At 40.2% G+C, this 14,933-nt stretch overlaps 2 protein-coding genes and 1 long non-coding RNA gene across 4 annotated transcripts; 1 reads left to right on the forward strand and 2 right to left on the reverse strand.

The window, feature by feature from the left end:
• Window positions 1–172: 172 nt before the first annotated feature.
• On the reverse strand, window positions 173–3,405 carry LOC123992681 (non-histone chromosomal protein HMG-14-like). Of its 2 annotated transcripts, none has more exons than XM_046294084.1 (6): window positions 3,180–3,405; window positions 1,831–1,854; window positions 1,714–1,743; window positions 1,559–1,597; window positions 1,327–1,458; window positions 173–1,130 (listed from the first exon to the last, which is right to left on the reverse strand). In XM_046294084.1, exons 1-6 carry the CDS (start codon window positions 3,195–3,197, stop codon window positions 1,065–1,067), a joined length of 309 nt encoding a protein of 102 aa, XP_046150040.1. In that variant the 5' UTR covers window positions 3,198–3,405; the 3' UTR covers window positions 173–1,064. The 2 variants fall into 2 exon arrangements, with proteins under 2 accessions (XP_046150040.1, XP_046150041.1); XM_046294085.1 differs by having other exon boundaries at window positions 1,565–1,597; window positions 3,180–3,404.
• Window positions 3,406–3,709: 304 nt separating this feature from the next.
• LOC123992680 (guided entry of tail-anchored proteins factor 1-like) lies at window positions 3,710–11,034 on the forward strand. The gene is made up of 5 exons (XM_046294083.1): window positions 3,710–3,950; window positions 5,586–5,751; window positions 9,988–10,055; window positions 10,221–10,335; window positions 10,656–11,034. The coding sequence occupies exons 1-5, from the start codon at window positions 3,861–3,863 to the stop codon at window positions 10,727–10,729; spliced, it is 513 nt and encodes a 170-aa protein (XP_046150039.1). The 5' UTR covers window positions 3,710–3,860; the 3' UTR covers window positions 10,730–11,034.
• A 1,929-nt stretch (window positions 11,035–12,963) lies between these two features.
• LOC123992682 lies at window positions 12,964–13,883 on the reverse strand. Its single transcript, XR_006831291.1, has 3 exons — window positions 13,745–13,883; window positions 13,481–13,571; window positions 12,964–13,171 (listed from the first exon to the last, which is right to left on the reverse strand). It is a non-coding gene; the product is annotated as an uncharacterized LOC123992682 (long non-coding RNA).
• Between the last annotated feature and the right edge of the window lie 1,050 nt (window positions 13,884–14,933).

Consider the following 14,933-nt stretch of genomic DNA (forward strand, 5'->3'; position numbering starts at 1 on the left):
TCAATAATAGAATTGCAGACCTATGCTCAATATTTGGCAAAAACAATCACACATTTTCTCACAATATGGTATAAGAGAAATTACAGAGTATTTAATCAATTCATAGAGTGCCTTAATTATAATATCATGTTTACATTTCATTTGTGATCAATAAGAGAACAGAGAAAACAAAGAAATTACAATCATTTTAATTAAATTGGCATGTTTATACCAATAACAGATACAGCTAAAACAAAAAAGAGAAACTGTACATAAAATTCTAAAACCACATGGAAATCTACAGCTGCTATGTTCACTTGAAGGATTAAGTGAAAGTACAGTCAATGTTTATCAGTATCCTCAAAAGGATAAGCTAGAACCAGTATGTTTAACACTAATGTATTTCATGTTATTAGCTTGGCTAAAAACACACAAACCATCCTCAAATCGTACCATTACATTACATTACATACTGCATAGAAATTATGGAGAAGAAAACCCAGTTTCACAGCAGCTATATCAAATGTTATTGCAATGCCATCACCGAACAGAGACAAAAACCATTTCACATAATGCACAAGCCTGATGAAAAATCCAGTACATGTACTAGGGAGAATGAATCATAACTGTGGATTCATAATACGGTGTGGATAATAGTTAAAAATTAATAGAGCACAGCTTAAAACAGAATTACCACCTTCCTACCCAATATAAACAATAAAACAAGTATTGTGTATAAACCCCCAACCCTTCTCCATACAACACAGGTTAAATAAACTGTCCCTCATAAAGCCTATGGAATGTTAGTGTCAGACAAGCTCTCCCAGTTGAATAACAAGTTCCTGATATTGGTGTGATTGCATGTCATTGCTACAAACCTGCCCCCCTCCCTCTGACACCTGAACCAGACCACAAAAGAAAAGGGAAACACACAATGACCATAACCTTTCTTCCAGAGGTGCAAAAAAAAACTTGTTTCTACAATCTTACAACCTGCTTTTTCTTAAGAAAATAGTTGATAAAAATATTATTCTGAATTGTACAAGAAAGGAGGTACAGGGAGCACTGGCAAAAGGGTAAGGATGTTATTCTGCCTCATCCTCCTCTTTCTCAGGCTCATCTGCATCAGCATCTTCCTCTTCTGCTGCCTCCTGGCGGATGAAAAAAAGTTAAGTTCCCATATTATAGGACAATTCTTTTAGGTCTAGTCGTTTACACTATTTGTGTGTGGGGTACAAACAGCTGCAATGCCAATTATTGTTGGTCTGTTTGTAATACCCAATACTACTGATTTTGAATGTCTGGCATGGCATATCGTATAATTGAAACTAAGGTAACAAGTCTTACCTCCTCAGCTTTGGCCTCTCCGTTTTCTGCCGGTGTTGCTTCTTCCTCCGGATCTTCTTTCTTCTCCTCAGGCTTGGCCTTCTCTACTACCGCCTTTACCTTTTTGGGTTTGGCTGCTGCCTTGACTGGTGTCTACAAGAATCAGAAATACATGATACATTTCAATGTACAAATGCATAATATGTAAAATTGTGTTTTGGGGGTTGAAATTATCTTACAACATTTATTTTACCTTCACCTTAGGCTCTGCTTTAGCTGGAGTAGTGGGTTTCTGTAAAATAATGCATATTAGATCATTAGTCCAATTACAAATACACAATGGCATCTATTCATAGAAAACATAAATAGGATATACAACATAAATAGGATAATATATAGCAAACTTACAGATGATAACCTCGTGGATCTCCTCTTTGGCTGGTGAGAAAAAGACAGTTAAATCAGCTATTGCAGAAAAAAAATATCCATAATATACAATTGTATAAGAGCATTAAATACACTAACCTCGACTTCAGTGTCATTATTTGCCTGTGAGTGGGTGGTGGGAGAAAAGAAGTAAAATTCTTAGTAAAAACCAAGAACAACAATCCCACAATCATAGGTCGGGAGATGCAGGGAGAAGTGAGTGTGTAATGCTAAGGGGGATGGGCTCACAAACTGTACCCCCACTGCTCTATCCCCAAATTATAGATACAAATTATGTAATCTGAAAGTGAGTGGGGGAGGGTAAGCATTTAACATTACTATGCCATTTGACTTTTCCCATTGTCATGGTGCAAAATGGAGCCTTTGTGGTACCAACTACCTTGAGTGACAAGTAAAACGGTATGTTAGTTAGGCTTTAGTAGCCCATACGCATAAAGGCCAATAAGCAGCCCCTCCCCCATCAACCGACGGAGAATTGTTATATGAAGGCACCTATGCACACGTTACGTCAACTGTATGTTCCCGCCATTAGTTGAATATCTATAATTCCCTGATACCAGTTCACCCATATGCCGTGTGGAGCATGTCTTCAGAAATTCGCTGTTACATAATGCAACATTTGTTAGGGAAGCAAAGGCAGGGAATGCATACAAACAAATAGCAAGTCCTCAAAAACTGAACACGTGACCAGCTTTAAATCACGTGGTCGTTCTTTAGAATTACTCTAAAACCCCATTAATAAAGTGATACATGGCGCTGAGTTGTCGATGCCTTTCCTATTTGCAAGGGCTGCCATGACACCTCAAAGATCGTACCTTTCCGTGCCATAGGGTGTCGCGCATTACAATACGCTTTACTGCACACAGGACACAAAGTGATATAGGATGCCACAAACATGGGCTATTAAAAGTATGAATATAAACGTGAACCAAATATATAGGAGATTAAAGCAATCCCAATATTCACAAAATATCCTTTAGAACATGCACGCATTTCTGCAATGGCAACATGTAGCTTAGTTACATTGCAGGTGGGTTCCACCCCTTTGTCTGATCTCATTGCTGAGAAGGCTATTAAAAGCTACTTTACATTCATGAAAGACCCGATATGCGTCAAATTAAATTAAGATTAAGTAACTTATATAAAAAGCACAAGCTGCGATAGTTTATCATGTAACGTTACAGGTTACCAAAATGAGAAAGTGAGATCGAAAGCAAAATGTTACCACACTAAGTAAAAAGGCGCCACTTCCATTTCGACAAGACAGACACACTAAAACACATTCATACTTGAGAAAACTTGTTACATTGTATCAAGCATATTTTAGAGTACATGCGATTGTTGCAGATATTTATAAAAACACTTCATGTGAGAAATTATACATTGTAAAATAAGGTTTAAATTAAAAGGTAAACATTCCAACTTACTTTGCTTCTTTTCGGCATGGCTGCTTTGCTTGTATTGTCTCGAGAATTAGAGGACAAATTAGCCTTCTCAGTTACTGAAAATTCAGTGCAGGCTTCTGAATGTGTCCGATGTAAGTCACTCAATTCCTTCAGAACACACTGTAACTAACATAAATATTTCATCAGTAGGCCTACGTCCAGAAACTAGCTGAAACTGGATTGGATCCCCCCTCTTTATATTGTATTCCTTATCCTAAACCAACCTGACTGGCAATTTATTCTCCGCCCCTTGTTGCCATTGATTGGCTTTAACGTCCAGGCAACAGATTTTTAAACCAAAGCAAGTTACCTGTGTGGGTAGGTCTGTATGCCAATCAGTCGTTCCAACGAAAAATGTTGACTTTAGGGGTGGGAATAGCTAGATTCAAAATGATGTGTTATTTTCGTTGATATTGTATCAGAATAATGTACACATACTGTAAATGACCGTTATAGAATTGTCAGTATTTTTTATTTATTGAATAAAGTACTGTAGTAAATTTAGCACATTTGGATACTGAATTTATATATTGCATTTGAAGTTAATAAGATAAGCTGTATTTGAATTAAATACGTTTCTAATATAAAACTCAGCACATAGTTCAGCCTGGATGTGGCGTCCCTTTATGACGAGCGCAGCAGCAACAAAGGTTGATTTAAAAAATGGCTGCTGGGTGCGCTTGGTTCCTGGTGTTGGGATCTGTCTTTTTGTGCAATCTCTTCAAAACACTCTTGCCGACTATTTCCTCTTTCGTAAGTAGGGGTTATTTGGGCATTGGTCGTGTGAGAAATGCAGGGTTGGCTTGTAAATCATGTAATGTGATGGCAGATTTGCCCAGGTTATATTAGCTAGCCAGCTATTTCCCCTCTCGCGTCCCCAAAAACAACAGCGAAGCTAACCAACCATTCCACCCTGTTGGCAAATGTTAAACTGTTACATTGTATCATGTAAGGTGTGTTAGACTGATACCATTGCCAGGTAGATAATGCCGTGTAGTTATCTATTGGGCACATATTAAAATATCAACCATAAAATGTAAATAAGGTCGTCTGATGACATTTCTAGTCTAAATGCATATAATATGGGTTGTCATAGACTGGGTGGTTTGAGCCCTGAATGCTAACTGGCTGAAAGCCATGGTATATGAGACTGTATACCATGGGTATGACAACATGTATTTTTACTGTTCTAATTACGTTTCTACGTCTATAATAGCAATAAGGCACCTCTGAGATGTTGTGTTATATACCATGGCTAAGGGCTGTATCCAGGCACCCCACATTGCATAAGAATAGCTCGTATGGGGGTGTACCACACCCCCTCGTGCCTTATTACTTTGTTAAGCAATACACTACTAAAGCAGGTGTTGCATGTTCTCATGCAATAAACTATAAATGACCCAAGGAGGCAGAAAAATACTTGTCACTTGCAGAGGCAATTTCATTACAAAGAAAATGTACTTTTTAAATTAGTAAACATTTTTGTATGTAAATGCAATTCATGATCATCATTGTATCTGAACAACACATTTAACAGGATGACTACAGTGTTTATCGGACATAATGCAACTTTCCACTACCTTTGCACTTTTGTTGCAGTAACATACTGGTAACTAGTTCTCAAACTAGGCAGCATTCTGCCTTCTCCCTACAGTTTTCAGCCATTAACTTCATCCACGACTACCTCATGTGGACTACAGTTCTGATGCTGTGTTTTAACATTGATCGCGATACGGCTTTTGAAAAATATGTCCGTTATCTTTCATCAGCGAGAAAGAATGCTTCAAATTTAAAAAATGCACTTACTGTAGCAGTTTTGCACAGATTCATACAGCTATGGGTACCTTCATCCAACGGAACTACACTTCCACTACACTTCCTGAGTTACGCATACACACAGGTGTTTAGAGCATGCTATATAGATAATTAGCACTGGTGGTAGCCTCTTGGCTTCCATAAACAAGCGCTGTAACATGGCGTTATGGCAGCATGGGAACACTGACCCTAAACCTATCGAGGGGGGGGGGGTAACAATTTAACCTTAATTTTTTGCTGATATGAACGATAAGGTCCTTATGTTCAGATTAAGCGCCAGGGCTCTTTACAAAGCTCCACCATATAGAAGACGCCTTCGTCCAATGACTCTTATGTGTAATGTAATGAAACTTAGAGTCATGATCAAGGGCTAACTGGTAACCATCCCAAAGTGATCTCATATCAGAAACATGGCTACATTTGTAGTGTAATAGCCCTGCTGCAGCCAGATGGTGCTGTTATTCCTAATGCATTTAAAGACGTAAGGAATAACACCACCATCTGGTGGCAGCAGATCTAGTAGTGTGTTTTTGCAAAATATACAATTAAATGTTTGTCTGTTGGAATGTGAAGCTATTGAAGGTCCTTCAGAAAGATGCTGAGCAGGAGAGGGATATGCGGGCTGAGATCCAGGAGATGAAGAAGGAGCACAACTCCGTTAGCATGATGGATGAGTTTGCCAGATACGCCAGACTAGAGCGCAAAATCAACAAGATGACTGACAAGCTGAAGACACATGGTAAGAGACACACAATTGAAATTGATGTCCACACTACATTTTTATTTTTTTATGGATCAAAAAGGGGCTTATGTGGTGGGTGTGGTAGGGGGCATGGCAATGGGCGTGGTCGGGCCAGTTGACGTTTGCATTTTAAGCCAATTTCCTGCAGTTCTACAATTCATGGAGCTGAGATACATTTTTGCAGTTTTAAAGTTAACAACATGCGATTCCACATTCTGCCATGAAGCTGAGGGAAAATTGTGCAGTTTTAATGCTATGTTCTTATGCTCAAACATAATAACAAAATCAATACTGCTGAATACATTGCTTTTGGAATTTTCAATTCTCCCAATTCTCCCAAGTTATGGTTAGTTCTTAAAGATGATTTCATTTAAAAAGATATCTTTATTGTATTTTCTACATACTTTATATCAGTTTTTAGTCATTTAAGTTTACACTGAAAGCATTTTTCCATCCCGGAAATTTGATTTAACACTGTTCGGTGGCCCGGAAAAAAAACATCATTACAATGACAGAAAAATCCCTGATATAGAGATAAGAGTGATCCATTATCAAATCAAATCAAATCAAATACAATTTTATTTGTCACATGCACAAATACAACAGGTGTAGGTAGACCTTACCGTGAAATGCTTACTTACAAGCCCTTAACCAACAATGCAGTTCAAGAAATAGAGTGAAAAAAATATTTACTAAATAAACTAAAGTAAAAAATAAAAACTATTTATTTTACCTTTATTTAACTAGGCAAGTCAGTTAAGAACAAATTCTTATTTTCAATGACGGCCTATGAACAGTTAACTGCTCGGGGTTTGAACTTGTAACCTTCCGGTTATTAGTCCAACACTCTAACCACTAGGCTATCCTGCCACCCCAAAATAACAATAACAAGGCTATATACAAGGGGTTCCCATACCTAGTCAATGTTTGGGGGTACAGTTTAGTCAAGGTAATTTGTACATGTAGGTTGGAGTGAAGTGACTATGCATAGATATTAAACATCAAATAGCAGAAGTGTAAAAACAAAGGGGAGAGGTCAATGTAAATAGTCCGGGTGGCCATTTGATTAATTGTTCAGCAGGCCTATAGCTTGGGGGTAGAAGCTGTTAAGGAGGCTTTTGCACCCAGACTTGTCGCTCCGATACTGCTTGCCGTGTGGTAGCAGAGAGAAAAGTCTCTTATGAATTTTTTGAGCCTTCCTCTGACTGCCTGGTACATAGGGCCTGGATGGCTGGAAGTTTGGCCCCAATGATGTACTGGGCCGTACACACTACCCTCTGTAGCGCCTTACGGTCAGATGCCGAGCAGTTGCCATACCAGGCAGTGATGCAACTGGTCAGTATGCTCTTGATGGTGCAGATGTATAACATTTTGAGGATCTGGGGACCTATGCCAAATCTTTTCATTCTCCTGAGGGGGGAAATGTGTTGTCGTGCCCTCTTCAAGACTGTCTTGGTGTGTTTTGATCATGATAGTTTGTTGGTGATGTGGACACCAAGGAACTTGAAACTCTCGACCCGCTCCACTACAGCCCCGTTGATGTGAATGGGGCCGTGTTCGGCCTTCCTTTTCCTGTAGTCCACGATCAGCTCCTTTGTCTTGCTCACATATTTGCACATTTATTACAAAAAAAAAAAATGGAAATATCACATTTACATAAGTATTCAGACCCTTTACTCAGTACTTTGTTGAAGCACCATTGGCAGCAATTACAGCATCGTGTCTTCTTGGGTATCACTCTACAAGCTTGGCACACCTCTATTTGGGGATTTTCTCCGATGTTTCTCTGCAGATCCTCTGAAGCTCTGTCAGGTTGAATGGGGAGTGTTGCTGCACAGATTTTTTCAGGTCTCTCCAGAGATATTTGATTGGGTTCAAGTCCGGGCTCTGGCTGGGCCACTCAAGGACATTCAGAGACTTGTCCCGAAGCCATTTCTGCGTTGTCTTGGCTGTGTGCTTAAGGTTGTTGACCTGTTGGAAGGTGAACCCTCGCCAAAGTCTGAGCACTCTGGACCAGGCTTTCATCAAGGATCTCTCTGTACTTTGCTCAGTTCAAAGGTCAAGGGGTCTGAATACTTTCCGAAGGCGCTGTGGTGTTCCCTTCGCCCAGATGGGAAAGGGCATTGTGTAGTGCGTTTCAGATTGCATCATCTGTGGATCTGTTGAGGCGGTATGGGTATTGGAGCGGGTCTTGGGCTTCCGGGATGGTGATGTTGATGTGAACCACAACCAGCCTTTCAAAGCACTTCATGGCTACCGAGTGCTACTGGGCAGTAGTCATTTAGGCAGGTTACCTTTGCTTTCTTGGGCACAGGGACTATGGTGGTCTGTTTGAAACATGTAGGTTTTATAGACTCGTCAGGGAAAGGTTGAAAATGTCAGTGAAGACACTTGCCAGTTGGTCCGCGTACACGTCCTGGTAATCCGTCTGGTCCCACGACCTTGTGAATGTTAACCTCTTTAAAGGTCTTGCTCACATAGGCTACGGAGAGCATGATCACACAGTCATCCGGAACAGCTGGTGCTCTCATGCATACTTCAGTATTACGTTGCCTCGAAGCGAGCATAAAAGGCATTTAGCTCATCTGGTAGGCTTGCGTCACAGGGCAGCTCGTGGCTGGGTTTCCATTAGTAGTTCGTAATAGTTTGAAAGTCCTGCCACATCCGACGAGTGTCACATCTGGTGTAGTAGGATTCAATATTAGTCCTGTATTGACACTTTATCTGTTTCATGGTTTGTCTGAGGGCATAGCGTGATTTCTTATAAGCATCCGAATTAGGGTCCAGCTCCTTGAAATGGCAGCTCTAGCCTTTAGCTCGGTGTGGATGGTGCCTGTAATCCATGGTTCTGGTTGGGATATGTACGTATGGTCACTGTGGGGACGACATCGTTGATGCACTTATTGATGAAGCCAGTGACTGATGTGGTAAACTCCTCAATGCCATTGGATGAATCCCGGAACATATTCCAGTCTGTGCTAGAAAAACAGGCCTATAGCGTAGCATTCGCGTCATCTGACCACTTACGTATTGAGCGAGTCACTGGTACTTCCTGCTTTAGTTTTTGCTTCTACACTACCTCAGGCAAGCAATACCTCGATACTTCCTTAATATTAGACATTGCACACCAGCTGCTATTGACGCACAGCCACACCCCTCGTCTTACAAGACTTGGCTGTTCTCTCCTGCCGATGCTTGGAACACCCAGCCAACTGTATATTATCAGCTGATGGTGCAGCTGCTGCCTGTTGCTGTTCTTCATGTCCAGGCCACAGCTCTGAACTCTATAGAGGCAGGACGCATAGTATATAGCTCCATTACGAGCTGGTGTTATACACACATACACCCCATTGGCTATCAGACAACAACCAAATGTCTCCAACAGCCATTTGCCAAGAGTTAATGTTATATGAATGGCAGCCTTTGTATTACACTATGGCACCTTCCCTGCAACCGTAAGGGCTATGACGGAGCAAACAAGGAAATACTATAATCAGATTTGGATTTTTTTAGTTTATGAAAAATGGACAAATTCTCAGGAATGACAATGGTTTGTTTAGAAAGCACTCTTCAGTAGTATACTGTTACAATATTATATTTTTACAGTGGCAAATACAGGTTGCGACAAAAACCCCAAGGCAATTTTTATGTTTTTGTTTGAAAAGATCTCGTTTTGAATTTGTCATAAAGGCAACAAAAAAAGTCTACAAGTTCACTCTTTACCACATTGTTTAGATGAGTCACAATGCAGGTGACTTTGAAATATGGTGTTTTGTACATTGAGAAAATCAACTTTTTGTCTCTAGATCCTCCCTATTGTACACCCAAACAACTGTCTCTAACTCTCTCCCATGCTGTGTCAGTTCAGGGCCACTACCTATCAACTAACATGCCTTCAAGTTTAAATCCTGTTCAACAACAGGAATATTTCACTATTTTGGATTGAAAAGTGTTTTCACATTGAAATGCACCACATGCGTATTTCTCCAGTCATATGCACTGGTCACACATCAGGCTTATTTTCCCTGCCAACCCCTCCCTTATGCCATACCATACAGAACAGGTTATATTCCAATGCATGTTGTGTAGAATTTACACTGAAATCAATTGAGAAGAACACACAAAAGGCAACTGTTATTAGAGCTGTCGAAATTCCTATATTTAGAGAATGGATACCAATAATTAATTTAGATGGTTCCTCTGCAGATAAGATCTGTTTTTTTCTTCTTACAGTCAAGTCTAGAACTGCTCAACAAGCCAAAATGAAATGGATGGTGAATATAGGTTTTTACATCCTCCAGGTGAGTATTAAACATATTGAAATTAGAAATATATCCTATATTCTTTAATTGGTAAACAATATACATAACTGACATTTAAAAAAAGTTTCACCACCAGTGACATGCACAAGTGATTGTGTTGCATTTTGATGCACTGAATCAGGTTGTTTTCTGTTGTCTCTCTAGGCTGCTCTGATGATCTCCCTGATTTGGAATTATTATGCTGACCCAGTGACTGTTGTACCCAGTAAGTGGATTGCCCCCCTGGAGCAGCTGGTGGCATTCCCATCTGGAGTAGCAGGTAAATTTTGTGATTACAACGCCTGAGGATTGAGGCCCACACTCGCTTTTGATTGTGGGTAAATTCATAGTAATCAAGTTTAGTGTTTAATCTGTAAACTTTGGCTAATTATAGACGACTACTGAATGTCTCGTCTATTCGTTCTCTTTAAATACTGAAGATAGAATCACATGACTCGTTTCCTCTCTTAACATGGAATTCTAATTGAACTGGTTCAAAATGCCATGTTGAATGCACTTTTTTGTTTTTACTTACATCAAATACTACTAACTGACAACTCTGACAATTACTATTTGAACCCAGCCTTTGTATCCTTTCAGGTGGTGTTGGAATCACATGCTGGCTGGTGGTGTGCAACAAAGTGGCGTCTATTGGTCTACATGCAATTAGCTAAGGAATGGGATCTTTTATTAATGTCTTATTTATTCCCCAAATGCTATTAAAGTGTAAATTGGTACTGTTGGTAAGCACTTTTACAAAGCACCCCATATTCAAACATTGCCTTTACATTGCCAATGTTATTGCACATATTTTAGTGTCTCTTATGTTGGCTTCGGAATTGGATGTTACATTACATGGCCAAAAGTATGTAGACGCACCTTCAAATTAGTGGATTTGTCCATTTCAGCCATACGTTGCTGACAGGTGTATAAAATACAGCACACAGCCATGCAATCTCCATAGACAAACATTGGCAGTAGAATGGCCCATACTGAAGAACTCAGTGACTTTCAATGTGGCACTGTCATAGGATGCCACCTTTCCAACAAGTCAGTTCGTCATATGTCTGCCCTGCTAGAGCTGCCGCGATCAACTGTAAGTGCTGTTATTGTGAAGTGGAAACGTGTAGGAGCAACAACGGCTCAGCTGCGACGTGGTAGGCCACACAAGATCACAGAACGGAACCTCTGAAGCGCATAGTGCGTAGGAATTGTCTGTCCTCCGTTGCAACACTCACTATCGAGTTCCAAACTGCCTCTGGAAGCAACGTCAGCACAAGAACTGTTCATCGGGAGCTTCATGAAATGGGTTTCAATGGCCGAGCAGCCGCACACAAGCCTAAGATCACCATGTGCAATGCCAAGTGTCGGCTGGAGTGGTGTAAAGGTCTCCGCCATTGGATTCTGGAACAGTGGAAACGTGTTCACTGGAGTGATGAATCACCATCTGGCAGTCCAACGAACAAATCTGGGTTTGACGGATGCCAGGAAAACGCTACCTCCCTGAATGCATAGTGCCAAATTTAAAGTTTGGCGGAGGTAGAATGGTCTGGGGCTGATTTTCATGGTTTGGGCTAGGCACCTTAGTTCCAGTAAAGGTAAATCTTAACGCTTACAGCGTACAATGACATTCTAGGCAATTCTGTGCTTCCAACTTTGTGGCAACAGTTTGGGGAAGGCGATTTCCTGTTTCAGCACGACAATGCCCCTGTGTACAAAGCGAGGTCCATACAGAAAAGTTTTGTCGATCGGTGTGGAAGAAGTTGACTGGCCTGCACAGAGCCCTGACCTCAACCCCATCAAACATCTTTGGGATGAATTGGAAGACCTCACTAATGCTCTTGTGGTTGAATGGAAGCAAGTCCCCGCAGCAATGTTCCAACATCTAGTGGAAAGCCTTCCAGAAGAGTGGAGGCTGTTATAGCAGCAAATGGGGGTCCAACTCCATATTAATGACCATGATTCTGGAATGGGATGGTCGACGAGCAGGTGTCCACATACTTTTCGAAATCTAGTGTATTTCACAAATTGCTTCACTGCGTAATGATTGTATGAGCATGTTTAATGACCGTTTTAAATCTAATTTCAACTGACTGAAATGAGTTGAGCAAGTGTTGCAATTGTTTCATATTGTTATGTAATTTTGTTCATGTTAATTGTAGGCATGGTCTGTAGCACATTTTCATTTGTTGAATGAAACCTGAACTAATATTACAAAGTTTACTGTTTGGATTTTGGAAGTGTTGAGAAGTATGCATAAGAATTATGCACACTTCAACACAATAAAGCATTTGAAAACTGAAGGCCTAAAGTGTTGGTTGTTCTTAGCATCTTGGGTATTTTAGAGAGGCTATAATAAAAACTAAGTGTACCATTGTGGCATAGGTGGCATCTTCATTGAATGTTGCTTTTATTACAATCTGATTTCAAGGGAGTTAAGGAATTTGTCATGAGCAATAGTGTCAGAATACAAATACTCCATTTAGTAATGTGTTGAGTTGCCATGGCAGATAATATATTTTTACAATTTGATCAATTATTATTTATCATTTTGTATACTTCTTGGGTCAACAAAAAAATGATCTTGGTCTCCCAACTCTGGATCTGCCTGTCTGCATGGCCATTTGGATCAGTGATTGGGGCCTGGCCAAAAAGCTCTTTCATCAAGATACTCTTCTTGCTGCGGACTACACCATCTTCCGGTTGAGGGTCCATGGTGTCACGCCTTTGGCACTTCTCTGCTGGTAGAGTGAAGGAGGGCTCATATGCCCTAGACCCCAGGTTCTCCACCCTGGCCTGGCTCTTGATGTATTTAGGAGGGCTCTTTCTCAGGCTTTGGCTATGGCTGGCATAGGCAGGCTCCCCACTGTGTAGGTTCTGGATGGTTTCTTTAAATGTGTAGAGGCGCTTGGTCCTGGGAGGGGATTTGAGGGCCTTGTTGGCACGTTCTGTATTCAGAAAGTCATCCAGAGTGTACCGGACCTGGCTTTCAAATGGCTCTGTTTGCTCTCCTTCTGAAGCCTTGAGGGAACTCGCTGCCTCCTCTGCAAGGCAATACTCCTCACCCTAAAGTTGTGGATCCTCCTTGTCATAATCACCATGCAGCTATCCATCGTCTGTGGATAAATAGGATAGTTGCTTGCACATAATTAAAAAAAAAATTGGAGCCATAATTTTCTTGGCTTTTTTTGGGATATAACATGACACAGGAACGGTTATTTCAGTCCTGTTACTTACGTGAGCTTTAATTAGTCCCAATGTTTGGGAGTTTTTTGTGTTTGCTCTCTTGTTTGCATATACTCTGTGACTGGAGAGTACACACTTCAGAATCTAATTTAAACATTTCTTTCCTCAATATCCCCTTAACTTTGCATCTGTTTATTGGTAGTCCCAATAGGCTGTAGTAAAGATGTTAAAATCCTTACCAGCAAAATGTTCATTATCGTATGATCCTCTGTCATCCACTAACGGGTCTGCTGTGTCACTTCTGTCTGGGAAGCCAATTGCAAAGGACTCCTGGAAAGAAAAAACAGATATCAACTTTACACTGGAACTCAATACACAAACTTTTATCAAGGAGTTAATATTTGTTTTTATCTGTCAATATTGAATAAATGTTTTATTTACCGTTACCCATTTAAACAACTTTCTGCACAGAAGGTGAGAGAGAAGGAAGCTCATTTACATACCCAGCTCAAACTCTTCTGCTTCTCCAACTTCAGATGCTGGAGTGAACAGGCATATTCTTGTTCAAATTGGCACGGAGCCTCGATGGGGAGAGAGGATATGTCATCTGTTTGAACAGATTTAGTTTCTCTTGCTCCTGTTAATGCCAAAATATATTAATCCTCAAGTTAAAAAAATGTTTGATCTGGATCATGGGTTGAACATGTTAAAAGTTAAAGAAGCTCATAATGTCTTTGTACCTTTTTTGTTCCAGCCTTTTGGAAATCTATGTGAGTAGATTTTGTGGATCTCCAATTCTCTCTCTCTTTCCTATATTTTGTGTTAAATGCATCAGTAAGCCATTTCTCAAGAATGCAATATGTACAATAAATGTTCATTTCTCAAATGTAGTGTTATCATCCTGATATCTATTACCAGGCAGGTTTACAAGTTGCCCGATGACTCAAACTGAATTTGTCCGCTGCTCTTATGTTCGCTACATACTTCAGTCTGAAAGTGCCATCTTTTAAGTTGTTTGTGGGGATGTCAAAATGAGGGGTGTTGTACAAAATAAAGTAATCAGCGATTGGATCATCTCTAATCAATTAGAGTATCAAAGCCAATTATGAATTATGAATATTATGAAACGCAGCTTTACCCATGTGTGTTCTGGCTCTGGCCCAACCCATCGTTTTCTGGGACCAATTAGAATGGTTATAATGTATTTACATTGTATAAATTGTCGGGGAGGTACTCAGATCCAGATTCATTGCGGAGAATAAACTAACGTGTGGTGTAGCGTTTGGGTAGCCAGGCAAGTTTAGGAAATGGGTATTTTACTCCAACCTTCAATTATTCCTTCAGAAATATAGCTGTATTAGACTCCCTCTTGTGTTTACATTGCAGTACTGCGAGTTAAATCACATTACCATTCTTTCAAACAACAGTACAGTTCCAAATCTACTAAGATCTGGAACAGTTTACCTACACTGATTGTACAAAACATTTCTGAACACCTGCTCTTGCCATGACATAGACTGACCTGGTGGGGGCATATTAGGATGGTATTTCTAATGTTTTTTACACTCTGTATGTTGCTGCTCTCAAGTTCTTTATAAACTTACTCTAGATTTTTTTGGTCAACAGATTGATCTGTGCCTGGAGGTAATCAGACAGCTCTCTGGCTTCATTGGTCTTCCTTGTTTCTGTGGC

Source organism: Oncorhynchus gorbuscha, linkage group LG13 (genome assembly GCF_021184085.1).
Source record: "Oncorhynchus gorbuscha isolate QuinsamMale2020 ecotype Even-year linkage group LG13, OgorEven_v1.0, whole genome shotgun sequence".
Classification (NCBI taxonomy): domain Eukaryota; kingdom Metazoa; phylum Chordata; class Actinopteri; order Salmoniformes; family Salmonidae; genus Oncorhynchus; species Oncorhynchus gorbuscha.